The 18642-nt window shown below is 41.4% G+C and overlaps 1 protein-coding gene across 2 annotated transcripts in view; it reads left to right on the top strand.

Moving 5' to 3' along the window:
- Nucleotides 1–3044: 3044 nt before the first annotated feature.
- The window catches only part of deptor (DEP domain containing MTOR-interacting protein), a gene marked incomplete at its 5' end in the record, with an annotated part of 28662 nt that continues 13064 nt past the window's right edge, over nucleotides 3045–18642 (top strand). The window contains 4 exons of one of the 2 annotated variants that reach the window (XM_079227200.1): nucleotides 3045–3133; nucleotides 7731–7909; nucleotides 8485–8608; nucleotides 15694–15872. In XM_079227200.1, coding sequence (XP_079083326.1) covers nucleotides 3048–3133; nucleotides 7731–7909; nucleotides 8485–8608; nucleotides 15694–15872 — 568 coding nt within the window. The remainder of the gene's footprint in view (nucleotides 3134–7730; nucleotides 7910–8484; nucleotides 8609–15693; nucleotides 15873–18642) is intronic. The other variant, XM_079227199.1, reaches the window with a different exon arrangement.

The following is an 18642-nucleotide window of genomic DNA, read 5'->3' on the forward strand; positions in this document are numbered from 1 at the left end:
CTTAAAACGAACTGTCCACAAACACGTCCTTCTTCGGTTTGCAACTTTTATGAAAACAAGTCCCAGGTTAAACACAAGCACACGTGTTTGTCTCCAGCATGCATACTGCACGCCTTCCAGCTCCTCTCTTAAAGAGACAGCGCTCTCTTCTACAGGTTCAATACAATATTGTTCTTAAACATTGGAATAACAACATATTAATTAACTTAAACACACATTTAAAGTACATTATTTGAAATGGAAACAGTCATATTAAATCAGTAAGACAATAACAATAGCAATAACATATTTCAGGGCACTACACCAGCACTTTTGGATTGTGAATTATGTGATGTTGAATAAAAAAACAAGGCTGTTCCATAAAACTTGAACCTATTACCTAAATATTCTAAGTTGCTTTCAGAATAAATACATATACTACTCATAAGGTCTACATTTATTCATTAAGGCATTATTTTGAAATGCATTCAGGAAACTCAGAAATCCTAGAGAATGTCACCAAGGGATCAATACAGCTTTATCTTAACCATATTATAAGATTTGCATTATCAAATAGTAGTTCATTATATTTTTGTATGAATCTGAATCTTTAAAGTAACTAAAGATATCAAATACATTTAGTTGAGTAAAAAGTACAATATTTTCCACATGTTAATTCAATGGATAAAAGGACCTAAAAAGCAAGCTATTACTATAGAAAAAATGGATACAGTGATCAGCAGGAGATTTGAATGCACCACACAAGATGATGATTTGATGCTATGTAGAGTCCAGCAGGTCTTCTTACATGTAGTGAAAATGAGAATCGATCATGACAATTCATTTAAAGCACTAATCACAATCAGTGCCCCAATTATATGCACAGCAGGTTATGGGTTTATATGCTGTATATGTAGGTTATAAACCATTAATTAAACATGAGAGCATTCACACACTTTGCAGAAAACACACACACACACGCACGCACACAGGCACGCACACACACACACACACACACACACACACACACACACACACACACACACACACACACACACACCATTGTAGCCAATCAGCAGCCAGATGACTTCATCGGTGCTGGATGGGGAGCGTTGGTTTTATGTTCACCTTAGATACAGATCATACCGATACAGGAACTTCTATTATTGTAAATAGCAAGCCAATGTGCAACCAGTAACTTAAATCATTAATATGTGTGACACAATTCAAATGTGTCTCAAAAATTAAAGATTTTAAGATCTTTTTATGAAAAAAATCCTGCTTTTTGATCGTTGCACAATTAATTGTAATCATTAGATGCGTTCACAAATGTCCTTTTTAAATTTGTTATAAAGAAAACGTTATATGTATACTATTGTTGTGTGTAGTTACTCTGAGATAACCATCTGAGATTTTCTCTGGACGTGATTCATCGTATTTGGACATCTATGTGCGGCCTTTATGTCTGGAGGCATTTGTGATCTTCATTATGTCCACCTGCTGTTATCAGGACATTTCAAATGTATTTTCTAAATGGTGTGGGTGTAGAGCGCTATCTAACATATCTTAGTATTGATCGTGATATTGGATTTATACTTTAAGATGATAAACACTTTTTAAATCTTTACTGTAAAGGAGATTAAGTCTGTAAACATAAAATAAGATGATAAAATAATCCTGATTGGGTCAAGAATTCCATGCATTTGTGATAGACATTGTGATATGTGGAAAACATGCTTTTATTAATTGTGAAATTGTGAATGTTGCACACACTCAATTTATATTTTTAAAATGTTGTAGCAATTGTATTTCCATCTTATTGGAATATTGAGTTAAATATTATTACATTAGCATTTTGGAAGGAGACAAGTTTCAGGCAGGTTTAGCTGATTTGGTGGTTGAATATTACAATAAAAAAATTCAGCTTCCTGGCGCACTCTGCTATATTATTGTATTGTGATATATTGAATATTTAATATTGAATAATAATGTACTTAATATTCGTATGTCTCCTGTAACACTTTCCCCCCAGTATCTATCTATCTATCTATCTATCTATCTATCTATCTATCTATCTATCTATCTATCTATCTATCTATCTATCTATTATTGTAAACTGAGATCCTTTTCACATATTCATCTGTTGTTTGCAAAAATAAATAAGACCTAACCATCAAAATCCCTAAAGTTGATCAGTAAGGAGAAACAGTGATGATCTATCAATGAAACTGGTTACATAATGAAGCGCATAATACAGCGCGGTCCGTGTTTTCACTTAATAAAAATCGCATGTAAAACCACACCCACCCCTGTGATTCTCGCCAGGGCCAAAGCGGTGTATAAATCAAGCGCACTCGCACATGCGTCTGTAGCCCCTCCCCCCTCGGTCAACTCCCCCCCAGTGACGACAGCAGAGTCCTCCCAATGCGGGGGCTTTGTGGATGGGTGCTGGCTGCGCCGTGGAGAGAAACGTGCACGCGTCCCGTGTGGCGTGTCACAAACAAACCGAGCCGACGCGGAGAGAAAGCGTTCTTCTCACAGGCGGTGCAGCGAAACGTCGCCACATAAGTAGCGTCCGAGGCATTCGCGAAGGGAACGCGGCATGCACGCATGCGTTAATGTGCGCGTGCAGATATTTCGGAGACGTCGGAGGTTTTCGAGGAATTAAAAGTGGACTAATGGGGCCGCTGGCGAACTGAAGGGCTGGGCTGTGACTGACTGCATTGTTGCATGTTTCCTAGGATGGAATAATCTGTATCCTCATTCATCAAAGGGATTATTGATCGACTCTTCTTTTCCATCTCAATGGTGCTTGAAGGGTGAGCATAAAGCGAGGTGTCAGTGCTTTGTTTATTGTTTTTTTTAAATCACCTCCGCGCGGATGGCTTGCATCCCTTTGTTTTTCTATCATTTCAGTGTTTGTCCGCTTGAATGATAATGGTGCACACTTAATACACACAATTCAAATTACAAATACGCAAGACTGGTGAATGAAGTCTTTGTGTGTGTGTGGCTATATAATAAAAACACACACGCTGTGTTTGCGCCTCCTTTCTATTAGCAGAGAGATGGACTGCATCGGGAACACCATGCAGAAGAAGGCTGCAGAGCTGGAGCGGCTGGCCGAGGTGCTCGTCACTGGAGAACAGCTGAGGTAGGTTCGCTGGGTCAGAAATCCCGCTGACCCCGGGTCAGCATGCAGGTCACACAGTGAACGAAACGGTGGCATTTTAGTCATCATCATCATCATCATCATCATCTGTAAACTGACACCTACTTTACAGCCGTGACTGAATACCTAACAATGACTAAATCCTGTCGGTATATAATCCTCGTTTAGTCCGTTTTCATGCTCCATCTTTCCATGCTTCCTGACCCAGATAAGGATGACATGATCCAGTAACTGAGAAAAGAGTGTTCTGTAAGCATGTTTGACAGCAGGTTAATGCTCGTGCATGTAGCTCTCCCTCACTGTAAACTGGCCCTACAGCTCCACTGCAGAATGCACAGCCAAACAAAGGCTTCCACACGTGCACACCCCTCCCTGTGCACGCTGCTGCTGCCCCTCACCTATATATAACGGGCACATTTCAGCCTGAGGCATTCCGTAGGATGCTGTTTAGCTTTTTAGGACTGAGCACATTCTTTTGTTGCTCCAGTAATTCAGCGCCCTTTGAGCCGCGCGGGTAATAATCAACCTACTAATCATTGTCATGCCCGGCCCATTCATCCTTTCAGGGAATTGTACCGGTATCCCAGGCAGCGTTGTTGACATGCTGCCCCTTTTGACCTTCCGTACGTAAAGAAAGGCCCCAAAACCCTGGTGGCGGTCGCTGTGGCTCACGCTCTCGGCGATGAATAGAGGCTCAGTAGGTAAAGCATGGCACCAATGCCAGGAATTTCAGCCCCCCACTGAACTATGAGGAAAGTACACCACCACTGAATTGTGCTTTCCAGCTGGGTGGGATACACCGAGTTGGAGCTTTTGCTGTTTCTGAAGTGGAACACGCTGTAACATTGCTCTGTTCTGTAGAACCATAAATAGTAACACCAGTCATCACCTCAAAAGATTCATAGTTTGTGTTTAGATATACTCTTTGGTGTTATTTTGCTTAGCACTAGTGTGTGTTTGTCATTGTATAGTGTGTGTCTGTGTGTGTCTCTGGCACAGCTGTATACTGAGGCTGCCAGCTGGCAGTGGGGCAAGTGTCAGTGAACGATGGGTTGGCTGTCGCAGAGTCCTCTGCCTCTCAGGCGCTGCTTTTCTGGGGGAAAGGTCTCGAGGTTGAGACATTCAAGGCTCCGTCGGTGAAGCGTTGTCTTTCTGCATGTTGTTCAGTCGCAGAGCGGAGAGCTGTTTTAGCCACGCCAGCAACATGGCTCTGGAGATGGCAGTGGCATTGATCCAGACTGAAATGTCTGTCTCGAACGACTATTGGATGGATTACCGCGACGTTTTGTACACACGATCATGGTCCCAAGAGGATGAATGCTATTGACGTGGGGATCCGCTGTCGTTTCCTGTCGTGCAAACACGAGTCCGGATTTTCTGGTTAAGAGTGAAATATGTAAATAACTATTGGATGGATTGCCATGAAACTCACACCCCCTCAGGATGAATCAGTTAAAACAAATGTTTTTTAACATGCTAAACTAAGCTGAAACTAGGGTCGCATTGACTTTGGCTGTAGCCTCGATACACTGCAGTACACACACACACACACACACACACACACACACACACACACACACACACACACACACACAGGAGAGTTTAATGATTGATGCCCTCAGTGTTTTACCTTGACTCCCTGCTTTAGCTTTGTCCTTTGGTCTGAATTAATATTTCAGACCAAATGATAAGATAAGATAATCCTTTATTAGTCCCAAGGCGTGGGGATTTGCAAGATTCAACGATTGCAGATCAAAACAAGTACAGTAAATACGTAATGACAAAGTAAAGGTATAATAAATATGTAAAAACAACAAGATCTAAAATAACCCGAAAGATTGAGAGAGTCAAAGAATACAATTCTAAAATAACAATATAGATGAAGACAACGAATATGTGATACACGCTCTGAAACTATTTGAATCTATTTGTTCAAAAATATTTAATGGCTCAGTCAGGAGTCGAACCTGCAACCTTGTGATCCACGGTCAGAGGCGCTGTCTGTTGATTGGGCACATTGTGGTTGAGTTGTTGGTAGTAACAGCCAATCACCTTTCCGTCTGCTACCACAAATCTACCAAGAATTGACCAATTAACGTCTGCGAACTATTAACGCCTTCTTCTTGCCAGCGTTGCTAAAGTAAGGGAAACCTTTAAAGTTATTGTCAATACAACATGTTTAATATATATTACTATTTGAATGAATGGCCTGTGGTTAATCAGTCAGGTTATATAATCATCGCGATGGTTTTTTGTGTTACACTCTATGTTTCGTTCATTGGTCGTGAGAATGCGAAGAAAGTATGTAGCAGACGTCGTGCCTTTGTTATCGCGATATCTAAAATGGTCATGTGATTGTTTAAGTATTCACTCGGGCTTGTGGCGCAATGGATAACGCGTCTGACTACGGATCAGAAGATTCCAGGTTCGACTCCTGGCAAGCTCGAATCTTTTCCACTTTTTTACTCTGGTTTTCTCACGAGGTTAGACGACATATCGTATTAGTATGTTTACGAAATGCCTGAAATACACATTTACACATGAAAGGCCTGAAATACACATTTAATAATGTCGTGTCAAATCCCGCCGTTGCTCATTTCGTGATGATCATATAGACATATTTCAGTTTTTATTTTTTAATAAATTAGCAAAGATTTCTACATTTCTGTTTTTTTCTGTCAAGATGGGATGCTGAGTGTACATTAATGAGAAATAAAATGAACTGTTTTGATTTTAGCAAATGGCTGCAATGAAACAAAGAGTGAAAAATGTAAAGGTGTCTGAATACTTTCCGTACCCACTGTATATAATTGTCGGCAACTAAAATAACAGATCAAATAACGTCATTGCAGATCAAAACGAGTACAATAAATACGTAATGACAAAGTAAAGGTGTAATAAATATGTTAAAACAACAAGAACTAAAATAACACGAAGGGTTGAGAAAGTCAAAGAATACAATTTGACCTGACGTGAAACACTGCTGGTATAAAAGGAGTGGACCTTATCCACACCTTTTGTTTGATACTTTTTTATCACAAGCTCGTGGGACATGAGCGATATAGTTCCTGGTACTGATAACAGAACGCTGGCTGTTTTTGGAATATCTCATCACCTATTTGTGTCGGGTCATGTCGACCCCTCGTATCGCAGAGCGGATCTGTTTCCGGCACGGAGCTAGAAAACAGACAGAAAGACGGATACCATGACACACACATGCAGCTGCTGCAGTAAGGCTTGTGACCAGTTCATAGCTGTGAATAGACCGTTTGTTGCACAGTGTTGGACTGCGATAGAGAGGGAGGCTTTGTGAATGTTTGCAGCCGGGGACTCGGCATCATTATGGCCATACTGGGAGCCAGAGGCCTATTCAGAAACCCTCTTTCCTGTCGTGAATCGACCCCCCACAACTCTGGGAAATGCTTCTCCAGAGAGTAACCAACGCAGCAACCAGAACACCCACCACCACATGTAGTGATTCACCTAATCCTCCTGTGAGGAAATGGCAAGATGGGTGATTTTAGTTTCCAGCTCCATCTGAGAGGATTTATTGGTAGATCAGACTGAAACCCTTTGGCGCTGAACAGAGGAGGAGAGGATGATGCCAGACCTGGTTTGAAGTCTTACTGGGCAGGCTTGGACCAGCGCTGTCACTGCTAATCCGGGGTGATGCTGGCCAGCTGCACACAGGCTCAGCGTGGAGGGGAACTAGCTGCAGGAGACTCGGCTAAGGCTGTGGAGGGATGTTTCACAATGATTGGGGTCAGGAAGGGGTCATCTGGATGATGTGAAACCAGCATCTAGGCCATCTAGATATGCTTGAGAGGATCGTCATGTCCTCGTGCAATGTAGTCACTCTATAAATCCCTGCAGACGAGTTTTGAATGAACTAAGTGGTTGCCAGGTTGGCAAGTCGGCAGCAGCTTTTGATTGCAGAAACTTAAAATGGGGTTGCCATTTTTAAGTCACCTTTTACTTTGAGTGTACTAGATACAATGCAGTTATACGTCCGGTTAATAATGCTAACGTGACATTAAAGATTTAAATGAAACCAGCAAGACTTGTTCATCCTTTTCTCTACCATTCAGATTTTTTTTTTCAGCCCTACTTGAGAGAAATATGAAATGGACCATTTGTTTAATGGAGTTGGTGTGACGTTGTCTCTGAAAAAGACATTTGACAGCAAAGTCAAATGTCACGGTTTTGGGTTGTTTCTAGTTTCCTGTTTTATTTTGTAGTGCACGTGTCCTGACGTCTTCCTGCCCCTGTGATTGCCTGCCCTGTCCCTGATTGTTTCCTCCTGTGTCCAATCACCTGCACCTTCCCCGTGTATTTAAACCCTGTTTGTCTCCTGCCCCAGTGTCAGGATTGTGCTGTGAGTATGCCTGTTTAGTATCCTGTTTGTACCTTTTTGATCCGGCCTTTTTGGAAACCTTGACTTGACTGCAGTCGTTACTAGAATTGACTCAAAGCATTGATTTTTAAAATGAAAAACAAGTCTAACCCAGAAGTTTAGCATGTCAAAGAACACTCAATGATTTTTCTTTTTCCCCCTGTGTGGTTTGTTTCTGCTCTCCAGGCTGCGGCTTCATGAGGGGAAGCTGATCAAGGATCGGCGGCACCACCTGCGTACTTACCCAAACTGCTTTGTGGCCAAGGAGCTCATTGATTGGCTCCTCGAACACAAGGAGGCCTCAGACCGAGACACAGCCATCAAGATCATCCAGAAACTCTTAGACCAGAGCATCATTCACCACGGTAAAGCTGAGCTATGTGTGTCTCTGTGTGTGTGTGGGCTATGTCTTGTACAGTATATACTTTTGTTGTGGTTTCCATTTTGTATAACAGCAAGGGTCTCTGTCTCTCTCTCTCTCCGTCTTTCTTTCTTGACATTTTCTGGGAACGACCTGTGCCTCCTTAATAAATGATTCATCGCGTCTCTCAGACAATTTGGCTGAAACGTAGAGTCTCACTACCTTTTTCCCATTTGATCAAACCCTGAAACGGAGTCAAAAGAGTTGGCTGCCTCGTCCTCTTTAGTGGAAGCTCATACAGAAATACTTCACTATTAACTCATCCCATCTGTCCATTAGTGATTTAATGATACTGTCTGCTTTATACGAACATACTCAAAATTCCCATGTTCCCATTATGACACGTTTGCTTTTTTTTTCTTGTTAATTTATCATTAACTACACCATCACTTATTGGTCGTGTGTGTGTGTGTGTGTGTGTGTGTGTGTGTGTGTGTGTGTGTGTGTGTGTGTGTGTGTGTGTGTGTGTGTGTGTGTGTGTGTGTGTGTGTGTGTGTGTGTGTGTGCGTGCGTTTTCAGTGTGTGATGAGCACCGGGAGTTCAAAGACCTGAAGCTGTTTTACCGCTTCCGGAAAGACGACGGCACGTTCCCGTTGGACAGTGAAGCCAAAGTGTTCATGAGGGGGCAGAGGATCTATGAGAAGTATGAACACACTCGAGCACAACCACTCCGTCGTAGAGGAGCCATGAGAGGGATTGAGGGGAAAGGGCATTTCATACATTTGTGTAATGGAAACAGAAACTCCCCAGTCGTCCCTTTTAGCGTTTAATTGCTTTTCTCCTTCACCTTTTTAGCACGCAGCTTTAAATGAACATTTCATATTCATGTTTTTTCCTGCCATGTGTTGGATGAGAAGACCAACACCACTCGGATATCTGTATAATACATAAGGCATTATAGCCAGCAGCGGGTTAGGGTAGCATAGAGACTGGAAACGGGTGGAGTTATGTGTCGGCCTATTTCTTGGCTGGGACCATTTTTCAGGAGAATTAATTTACTTTTTCACAAAGCAAAGCGATTTTACTGGGATGCACTGATCCAAATACTGATTGTTTTAAGATATATAGGGTACCTCCTTTAAAGCTTCATGGCCTTTTGGCAAGCAATAACACACGCCATGCATGCATGTCATGTCTTCCACCTCGTTTCTCCTTGTGAGCGCGTTCTCAACGGCGTGATTGAGTGTGTCAGAAACTAAACATAAGCTCCCATTGATGGTTAGATGATTTGTTTTTCATTTGCCCAGAGTTGGGCTGGATTTGGAGGCCAGAGGACACCACTAATGACACTGTTTATGTTTGTTATCAGCTTTCTACCCATGATGCTCTCGTTCCAATTCTGTTTCTATAGTAACCCCCCAAAAACCTCCTCAGTGTGTCTCCTCTCCTCTCAGTGGCATCGCTACAGTTTGGGATTCACGAAAATACTGTCTTTGCGTTAACACACACTCAATGTCTATTTATTTTTTTGTACTTTCCTCACTCACTCTCTCTCTCTCTTACTCTCACTTTCTCTCACTCTCTCACACACACACACACACACACACACACACACACACACACACACACACACACACACATACACAAGCAGCTTGACTCCCCTTCCTTGTCCCACGCATCCTGCCACCTTTTTGTCTCATGAGTAAACAATATTTCTATGCCTCTCCTAACACATACACAGCAACGCTCTTATGAACAGAGACCTGTTTTTCATGTTTGTTTTTTTTAACATACACACACGCACACGCACGCGCACACAGAGGAGTTGCGTAAGAGGAAGAAATAGTCCAAGGGGAGACATCTGTCGTCTCAGCTCTCAAAGCTATGTGTTTATGTAATCACCATGGTGCAGCCCAGGGCGCGCGCACACACACACACACACACACACACACACACACCCTCAAGCTGGCTGTGGTGGTGGTTGCTTGCTTGAACTAGAGTTGCTTCTTGATTACATTTATTTCACAGGTCACCGTCCACAGTAGACATAAATTATGGTATTTGGTTCTTTGGTGAGAGGTTTGCAACATTCAACTAAATTTCCATATTTTATGTTAGATTGTTAGTCTTGCACAGACATTTTAATTCATTAGATGTCTACCCCAGCATACTCATACAGGAGATTATATCTCTTGTGTTTTTTTTGTACATTTTGACATTGTGTTTTCTATTTCTTACAAAAATACTGATATTCTTGTCTTTTCCCTGAAATTCACCAAAGAAGGTGACTTTTCATGCCTGACTGTATGTTGGTGCAAACCGAAAAGCGCTCCTCAGTCGTGCTAGCGGAGTGGCTCAAGGGATGTAGATGTAGGTCGGTCCTCCACTTTGTTCCAGACTGAAAGATCTCAACAATTATAAGTGGTACACACATTCACGTGTCTCTCAGGAGACTTCGGTCATCCGCTGAACACCATCATCAGCTAAAAAAAACATTATTTGTTCATTACTTTTGTGGTGAATAAATACCTGCAAAACGAATAACAATCCCATTTTTGTTTTTAGTGATAATTAGCTAATGTTAGCAGGCTAACGCGCATGTACACTGCATGTTTACCGTGTTCAATCAGGAGCCTTGTCTACAGCCATAGTCACATCTAGTTTTTCCATTAGAAAAATAAACGGAGCTCTGCAAACACACATTGATCTCTGATGCTGTCAATTGTCAAATCGGCATACACAAACCAATGAAAAAACAAACTGCAGGAAGACATTGCAAACGGTTGTTTTGACAGCATTTCCTAGGCCACAGGAGAGGACAATGTTTAACAGGCCTTTTAATACATTGTTCCACTGTTTACGTGTGCATGTGTACTCTAGATTGTGGTTGAATGGCAACAGTATGTCGTACATCGTCATGCTCATATTGAACTATTAAATTAGATCAATTACATTTTGAATAAATGAATCAAAACACTTGAATCTAACCTTTTATGTGGAGTAGATTCACTGAGCTTCTTGCTCACACACATTCACACCGGCAGTAGAGGGTCCTCACCGGGGCAGCTGGGTAATGAGCAATGTGGAAGGACACCGCAGTATGAGCATTTTGCAAGGTGTAAGCTCTGCTCCTTCACTTCCACACTCAGATTCATCTTGTCACTTTGGTTTAAGTCTGTGCATCAACATTGGCTCCATGTCGCTGTGTACTCTGGTGTGTGAGAGGGCGTAGGAGAGGCAGACGATGCTGCTTATCGACTCTGTGTCTTTTTCAAGGGTAAGAAACGCCTCAGTTTAGACTGTCTCTCATTGCCCGGGCACCAGAGTCCCATTTGTTCCCGTAGCTGAAAAATGCTATTATATTTTAGGGAAGAAAAGGAGTCCCATCTGTCTATTTTTTTTTACAATTTTAAAAAAGAATCCTAACTTTTTTTTTGTGATCTAAAACTTTTTAAGGTTGTACTTTTCTATACACGCCTGTACCAGATTGCGTGGCATTTTGCCGTATCTAAATATAGTCTTTGATCCTAATGGACCATTTTGCATGTTTTACCCCATTAACTGCAAATTGCATACGCTACACCACGTTATTAGTGACCATTTCTGGCCCTCCAGACATCCACCACAGATGGAAGATACATGCTGTTTAATAAAGAGAGAGCAACACAACCTTTAACTTCTAAACATACCACTGGTTCATTGTGCATTATACCAATATAAAGTAATGTATATGCTGGATTTACAACTAATAATTACATCAGCTGTGGTCTGCTTGATGGTGTATCCTGATGTTTCCACATGACTTACTGATAACTGGTAGAATGGCTTAGGCTATTAAAGTAGATTAAGTCCAACATGGTTATGAGCAATGTTTTAACATCAAGGCATTTGAACATTTCATGTTTTAACTCTGCTAGATTAGTTTAAAGTAATTATAATCTCTACTGAAAGTCCTGATAAGTACATGCAGCAACGTTATCTTTTATTTGTTGTTCCATACGGTCGCTGTTGGCAGCCTTTGGAGGCAGCAGCTGAGATTATGCGTCATTGAAGGTTCATAACTGTTGCGTTAACAGCACACGCTGTGCTGTCAAGTTGCCACAGTGCAGCGGACAAGGGGTCATGAAGTGTGAAAGTGTTGACATAAACACTCTGAGAAGTTGGCCACACAGGAAACGGCAACAACTGCGGCCCCGATTTTCTAAATAGGGGTTCTGAATGAGGCATAGCATTGATTTATTGTACTGCAACAATTACTCCGATAAAACCTCTATCGAATTGAAAAAAAACACGATGTAGAAGACTAGTAGTAGACTATTGGCGTCTCCGCTCTTATTTAAAGAAAATCAAACTTGCCGATAGAAAGTGGCAATATAAGCACAATTGTTGCTTTTTAATGTGGTACCGCTCAATAATTGTGATGCAAATGCAACACAATTGAGTTAAAAGAAGGCCATGACAACTTCATTTCCTCCACTTTAACTCAATTCAGAAATATAAAAAATAAAGCATTCTGCTTCCTCCAGGTCAGATAGCTCTGATGTTTTTCATAATTCATTGTTTATTAGTTTATTTGTATGTTGTTGCTGCCTTAGCTTAGTCTATAGTGCTTTCCCCTGGCCCCTAAATGACCCTTTTAGTCGTATTTCTGTTTTTAAAAGTCTTGCATGGCCCTAGAGTCATCATCGCCCCTCCTTCATCACCAAATGTGAGAGCAGGTAAAAGCCTGGTGGTCCTACAAACGAGTCTCAGTGGGCATCACTCCAGCCGAGTTAGGCATGCTGACTGAACAACTGCGCCGAGTGCATATCCAGGTCACGGCAGCTCGCCTCGTCCCACTTTAAGTTATCATGAACCATGTGCATGTAGTCTCACGTCTTGCATCCTCTTCTACATGGTACTCAAGATGCTGTCATTCAAAGCACTGTGCTTACTTTGAGGACCATACCTTGAGTCAATCCCTTGAAGCTAACACTACATGGTCTGTTGACTTAACATGTTTAAATTAATTAAATGGCATTATGTACATAGCCACGTCCAGTTTTTTCAACGTTTGTAATATGATGTTGGCTTCTATTGTCGGCCATTGTGTGTTGACTTTACATGAGTCATTTTCTTAACTGCTTTTTGAACTGCAGTTCTATTTTTTATTTATTTTTTTAGCTTAGCTTTTTTAGCTTACCAAGTTAAATGACGATGTAATTCATCTCTTGAAATGTGGGCCTGCAGCTCTAGATCATTAGTCATAGTTGAACGAACACCAGCAGAAAGAACTCGGAGAACTGCAGAGAGGAGGCTTTTAATTTAGTTTAATTTCACATATCCTCAATTGGCTTTGTTAAAAGGGAAGCTATTCTTCCTGCTCTAGAGGTTTTGCAACTAATATTCATATATATCATATAATATAACGGCTAGCTTGGCTCTGTCCAATAGTAACCGAATCCGCTAACCTATAATAACCGGACCACCTCTTGGCCCAGTTGCCATGCAGGGAACCAGCAGACACTGCAGGAAGTGAGATGCTGATGGAGGCATTTTATTACCTTCAGACAGAGCAAAGTAAGCTGTTTTCCCATGGTCTTTATGCTAAGCTAGGCCAACTCCTAGCTGTAGCTTCATATTCGGCACACAGACATGAGACTGGTATCGGTCTTTGCATCCAACTCTCGGTCAGAAGGTTAAAACCCATATAATAATCACGTATAACAAATGATTTACCCCACCGTCCATCAACCTGTTCCTATTTAATCTCTCGAGTCGCTGACTAATCTGTTATGAACATGCAACAACATTTATTACAATTTTTAGATGATGTATCTGTTCCCTGACTCATTCCCGCACCACTGGTTCTTCTCTCCAGTTTGGGTTGGTCTAAATAGCTCAATGGTTGTCAGAGTTTCCTATCCTGAAGCCGTACGTCTTTGGCTACAGAGTGATGCAGGGATGACTTGTTTTGGTAGGATACTTCACTTTTGGTTCCGCAAGATGCTTTCACAAATGAACACCACTTTTGTGTTGTTGTTTTTTTTTTTAAACATGAATGCAACCGCAAAGGGTGTAGAAAGCTAACGTGCACATTCACTTTTTCAAACGAGCCTGTGATGAGGTTTTGTCGTCTAATTTTACCACTTTTCCGAAACCACCTTTTTTAAGACTCGTAAAAGCTTCAAAATTCACGAGTGCTGTTTACTGACGGAATGTACATCATAGAACAAAACTTCTCACAGATCTTATTTCAGGCCTCCAGCCAAAAACCTATTGAGAAACCATTGACTATGACACAAGGGAATTAGAAGATCATGTAACCTGTAATTGCTGTTTCATTTACAGGTTACAGGACTCATTCCTGCAGCACTCTGTGCCAATATTCAGTGTCCTTCTCTGACGGTGTAGTTGACTGTGAAGTGAATAATTGATAGCCATTCAAACAGAATGTGGGAATGTAATAACATAGATGTGGTAACTTTATTATCTCTGTCTCTTTGACAGTAAACTTTGTTTCAAGCACATGCTTTGACATGTTCAGGTGTGCCACAGAAAGCTTATTGTTTCTCGTATCCACTGTTCGGCTGATTTGTGCCGTGTGAATGTACCGGTGACAGTTTTCAGGTGTAAGAGATGGGTGTGAATGTGGGTTTATAAGAGGAGAGTCAGCAATTCTTTCTCTGTGCATGTGGGTACTTGTCTGACTTTGTTTGCTTGAGTTTGCATGTGTCATTCAGATGAGATAACATCACCTGCTCCATGTAATCCTATTAAGAATTACTCACATTTATGAACAAAACTGCAGCCTCAATTGTGATAGTCAGTATTTTTCTTTTTATTGCTGTGAAAGATGTTTATTTTAGTTTTCAGTTGAGTCAACAAAGTCAAAACTCCCCTGACTGTCAGTGAAAAAGATCTCAAAGGTTTTTCTTGATGTCATTCCCTTGTCATCGTACTTATGTGATCTGTAGCTTTGCTGCATGGGGCTCTACAAATTACATGACTTGAGTATTAAGTGAGTGCAGTGTTTGTGCAAATAGGCAGAGCTGCTGGTTTGGATGATTTTCCCCTGCTGGAAATTCCCACTCAGCTATCTTACTCCCAATAACTACGGGTTTTACTGAACCCTGAATGCATCTCTTGGATAATTTAATAGTACTATAGGGTCAAATTATGTCCAATGGTTATACATATTGCAGCATGAGTGTGTGCTGTATGCAGCGCTGCTAAAGGCCATGAGCCCAGCCAGCTGTTGCTATGGAGACATCCACCAAAGCTGCAAAATACATGTTGTCGCATATTCACACTTCTTTTCCCTGATGCAGTCAAGAGTGCTTTACTTTATGGGGATGCATCGGCCAGACTTTTTATGTCCCAATCGAGAGTCCCGGGCTTTTGGATCCCAAGTACTGATCCGATACCAGTGTTTGAACAGCTGTATGTCTCACTGTCTGAAGGTGACCGGGTTCACTCTTTTATGCAACACCAGGCGTGACTTAAACATGGCTTCCCAACTTTGGAAAACATAATGTAACAAATGAATGTGTAGATATGAATGTACTAAATTGTTTTATATAATAAAATCATGGTATCCGATACCCGATCCAGCTGTTTCAGTCAGTATCGGTACCAATGCATCTCAATTACTGTCGGTGCTGACTAGATTCCAAAAACTAATTGATTCCTATCGCTGAATTGGTTCACAGTTCCCATGAAGCTAAACTTCAAACTGCCGTAAGTGGCGTGGGTCAGACATTTTAAGCAACGCCTAACCAATCAAAGTGACCGCTCTTCTCTCCGCAGGTTGATGAACACAGAAAACAGCTTGTTACAAACCAGAGAGGAGGAGAACGGCTCATTCGAGCGGGCGCTGGTGGCCACGGAGTTCATCGACTGGCTGCTGCAGGAGGGCGAGATGGCCACCAGGGAGGAGGCGGAGCAGCTCGGACGGAGGCTTCTGGAACACGGCATCATCCAGCACGGTGAGGAAGGCTGCGGGGAAAACGCTTCTTTTATGGACGGGGAACTATTGGAACGGCTGCATCGTTCCATTAGCGTACACGGTGTTCATTTTAATCCCAAGTATTTCAACATTGTATTACTTGAGTGCAGGTTCCAGTACTGACAGATTAATGGTCTGACACTGGAGCCCCTGCATTTAGTCACGTCTCTCCTCCTGCATGATCCTGTCAGAGAGCCCAGCTCACACTTCATGGTGTCCTGGCTCTTATGCTTACTGACTCGTATGATTACTGCCCTGTCTGCACACTAAACACATAGTTGGGACTCTTGAAGAAAAATGTCCTTGACAAAGTCAAGTGCTGAGCTTGCAGCAATTTTCAAACCATTTGCCCACTTAAGAATCACAGATAAGTCTAGAAAGATCTAGCCTGGATTACAGTTGTGCTTTTCTGTAAAAAAAAAAAAATGACCTCTATTCACACTTAATATGGTTCAGCACTTGTTCTTGTACACTCCTAAAATGTACAGGTTATTTTGGGCTCCCAGACGTTCTGACCCTCATTACATGTCATGCTGGCTGGGATCTCTCTGGTTACATCCCACGTCTCTTATTTGTCATCTGCTCGCTCCTCGCTTAAACCTAATGTGCTCAATCTTTGAGGAGCCATGAGCGAGGATGCATGAGCGCAGCCTTCCAGGAAGTGTTTTAAGGGCCGACACGCCCCCTCATTGTTCATCAGTCATTTGATTGGATAATGCAGCTGATCGGACTGAAGGGACTTTTCTCAACATCACTGGAGTTTTGTACCAGAATGAAGACGGATCACAAGTTTTATATTGTATTTCAACAAAAGCACCAGAAACAACTTTATGGATTTATTGGAAAGATTAGTCTTTTCATGATGCGTTATTTCCCTCAATAACTTTTATTTTGGATACACTTAAAGTCAGACAGACCTGGAGAGTCTTGTCTGTCGGCAGAAACACTTTTTACATAATTTAATGCAATTTCCATTCAGTGACGTGAGGCTGATGATTCCTGAGTTTTGGGTTTGATGAGTAATGTCATTGTTCAAGAAAAACCATAATCATATTTTATTATTTATTTCAACATACAGTCCCAAATAACGCAAATAGTTATTAAATAAGACAAATGCATTCCGCCGGTAGAAATTGGTCCTGCTTATATAAACGGGACACAGTATAAATACCACACACTGTGTATAAATACACAATGTCGTTTGTTAAACAGGTGACAGGCTACAGAGAGTAACTGTCTTTTATTAGTACAATGATCATGTGAGCAGACACAAGCTCCATCAAAGTCTCTCCATTTGTTGAAGCCGACTACAGCTGATCCAGATGTGATCAGAAACAGACGTTGCTTGACGAGGCGCGACAGAGGAAAGGACGTCTCATTTCTCTTTAAAACATATTTCCTCGTTTCCGCTCTCCTCGCATGGAAAAGATGCGATTAAGAGACTCGGGATCACAGGAGGTCAACATCATGTTATCTACAAATATGAGATTTGATGTGATTTGTTCAGCTTCAGTCTCAAGTGAAAATACTAATACCACTATGTGAACATATTAATTTGTATATACTGTAAGCTAATCAGAGTTATTACTTATAGCGTAAGTACTTTATATAGGTTCTTAAATCTTTTATAATGTCATATTTAATCACATTGTATAAGCTGATCATGTAAAGGTTTCTAGTACACGTAAACTGGAACCCAAAAGCACGACAAAGAGACAGAGATACAGGGGTAGTCCAGTTTACTCAGTATTCAGACAAGGTCAAAACCGGGAGATCAGTCACTCAGGCAAACAAATCCCAAAAGGGGCAGGCAGAAAATCTAAAGTCAAAACAGGCAGGCAGGGTCGGAACAGGCCGATCAGATACAGAAGCTCGAGTAACGCTGGAGAGCTCGGCGGTAACACACAAGACAAACGGACAGGGATCAAGTGGACGGATATAAATAGTGAGCGACTACGAAGAGAATGAACTGCAGATGAGATTGGTGTAGAAGAGCAGGTGAGAGGAATGAGTGGTTTCATGGTGCGAGTGGCAGGACCTGAAATGAGAGGAGAGTTGGTGAAAACAGGCCGGATGCAGATAATTTAGTTGTGGAGTTTGTGGCGGATCACATGTTCTGGATATTACAGTAAATTCATTAGAAAACGGCACAATATCAAAAATGTTAAACACATTTTTTTCGACCACCAATATGCTACGGAAGCCAATCCAATATTATTCAGATAAATGTAGTAAAAAGTACAATGTTCTCATCTGAAATGTAGAGGAAATATAAAGTTGCATAACGCAAGTAAAGTACTTCAAACTTCTTATGAAAACAGAATAATCTTTGAATAACAACTTGATAACAAGGAACAAAAGACATGTCCATTGATGTATGACTGTTTTTTTTCTTCTCACAAAGTTAATGTTTAATCAACTTCAAACATTAAAAGCCAACAAAAAGAGCCGTCACAAAACAGGTAGAGGCATATTTTCTGCATTAGTACACTTTTTTTTTGCACTGTGCGTCATCCCTCCAGTAGTTTACTGGGGAGTTTGAGAAGAGTGTTTTTCTCATTAAATTTATGAGAGCAATAATGCATCTGCTTTGTGTGCAATCAAACATGTTACTCCCAGGTGGGAATGTGTGCACCTCGTTAAATAAAGCCAGTCAAAGGCATACTTCCTCTTCAATCCTCTTCTCCCTAAAAAAGGTATTTAGCAGAGATACTAGAACGCCAAGTTAGCCACACAAGATAAGTGTGTGT

This window comes from Taurulus bubalis (assembly GCF_910589615.1).
Source record: "Taurulus bubalis genome assembly, chromosome: 12".
Classification (NCBI taxonomy): Eukaryota; Metazoa; Chordata; class Actinopteri; order Perciformes; family Cottidae; genus Taurulus; species Taurulus bubalis.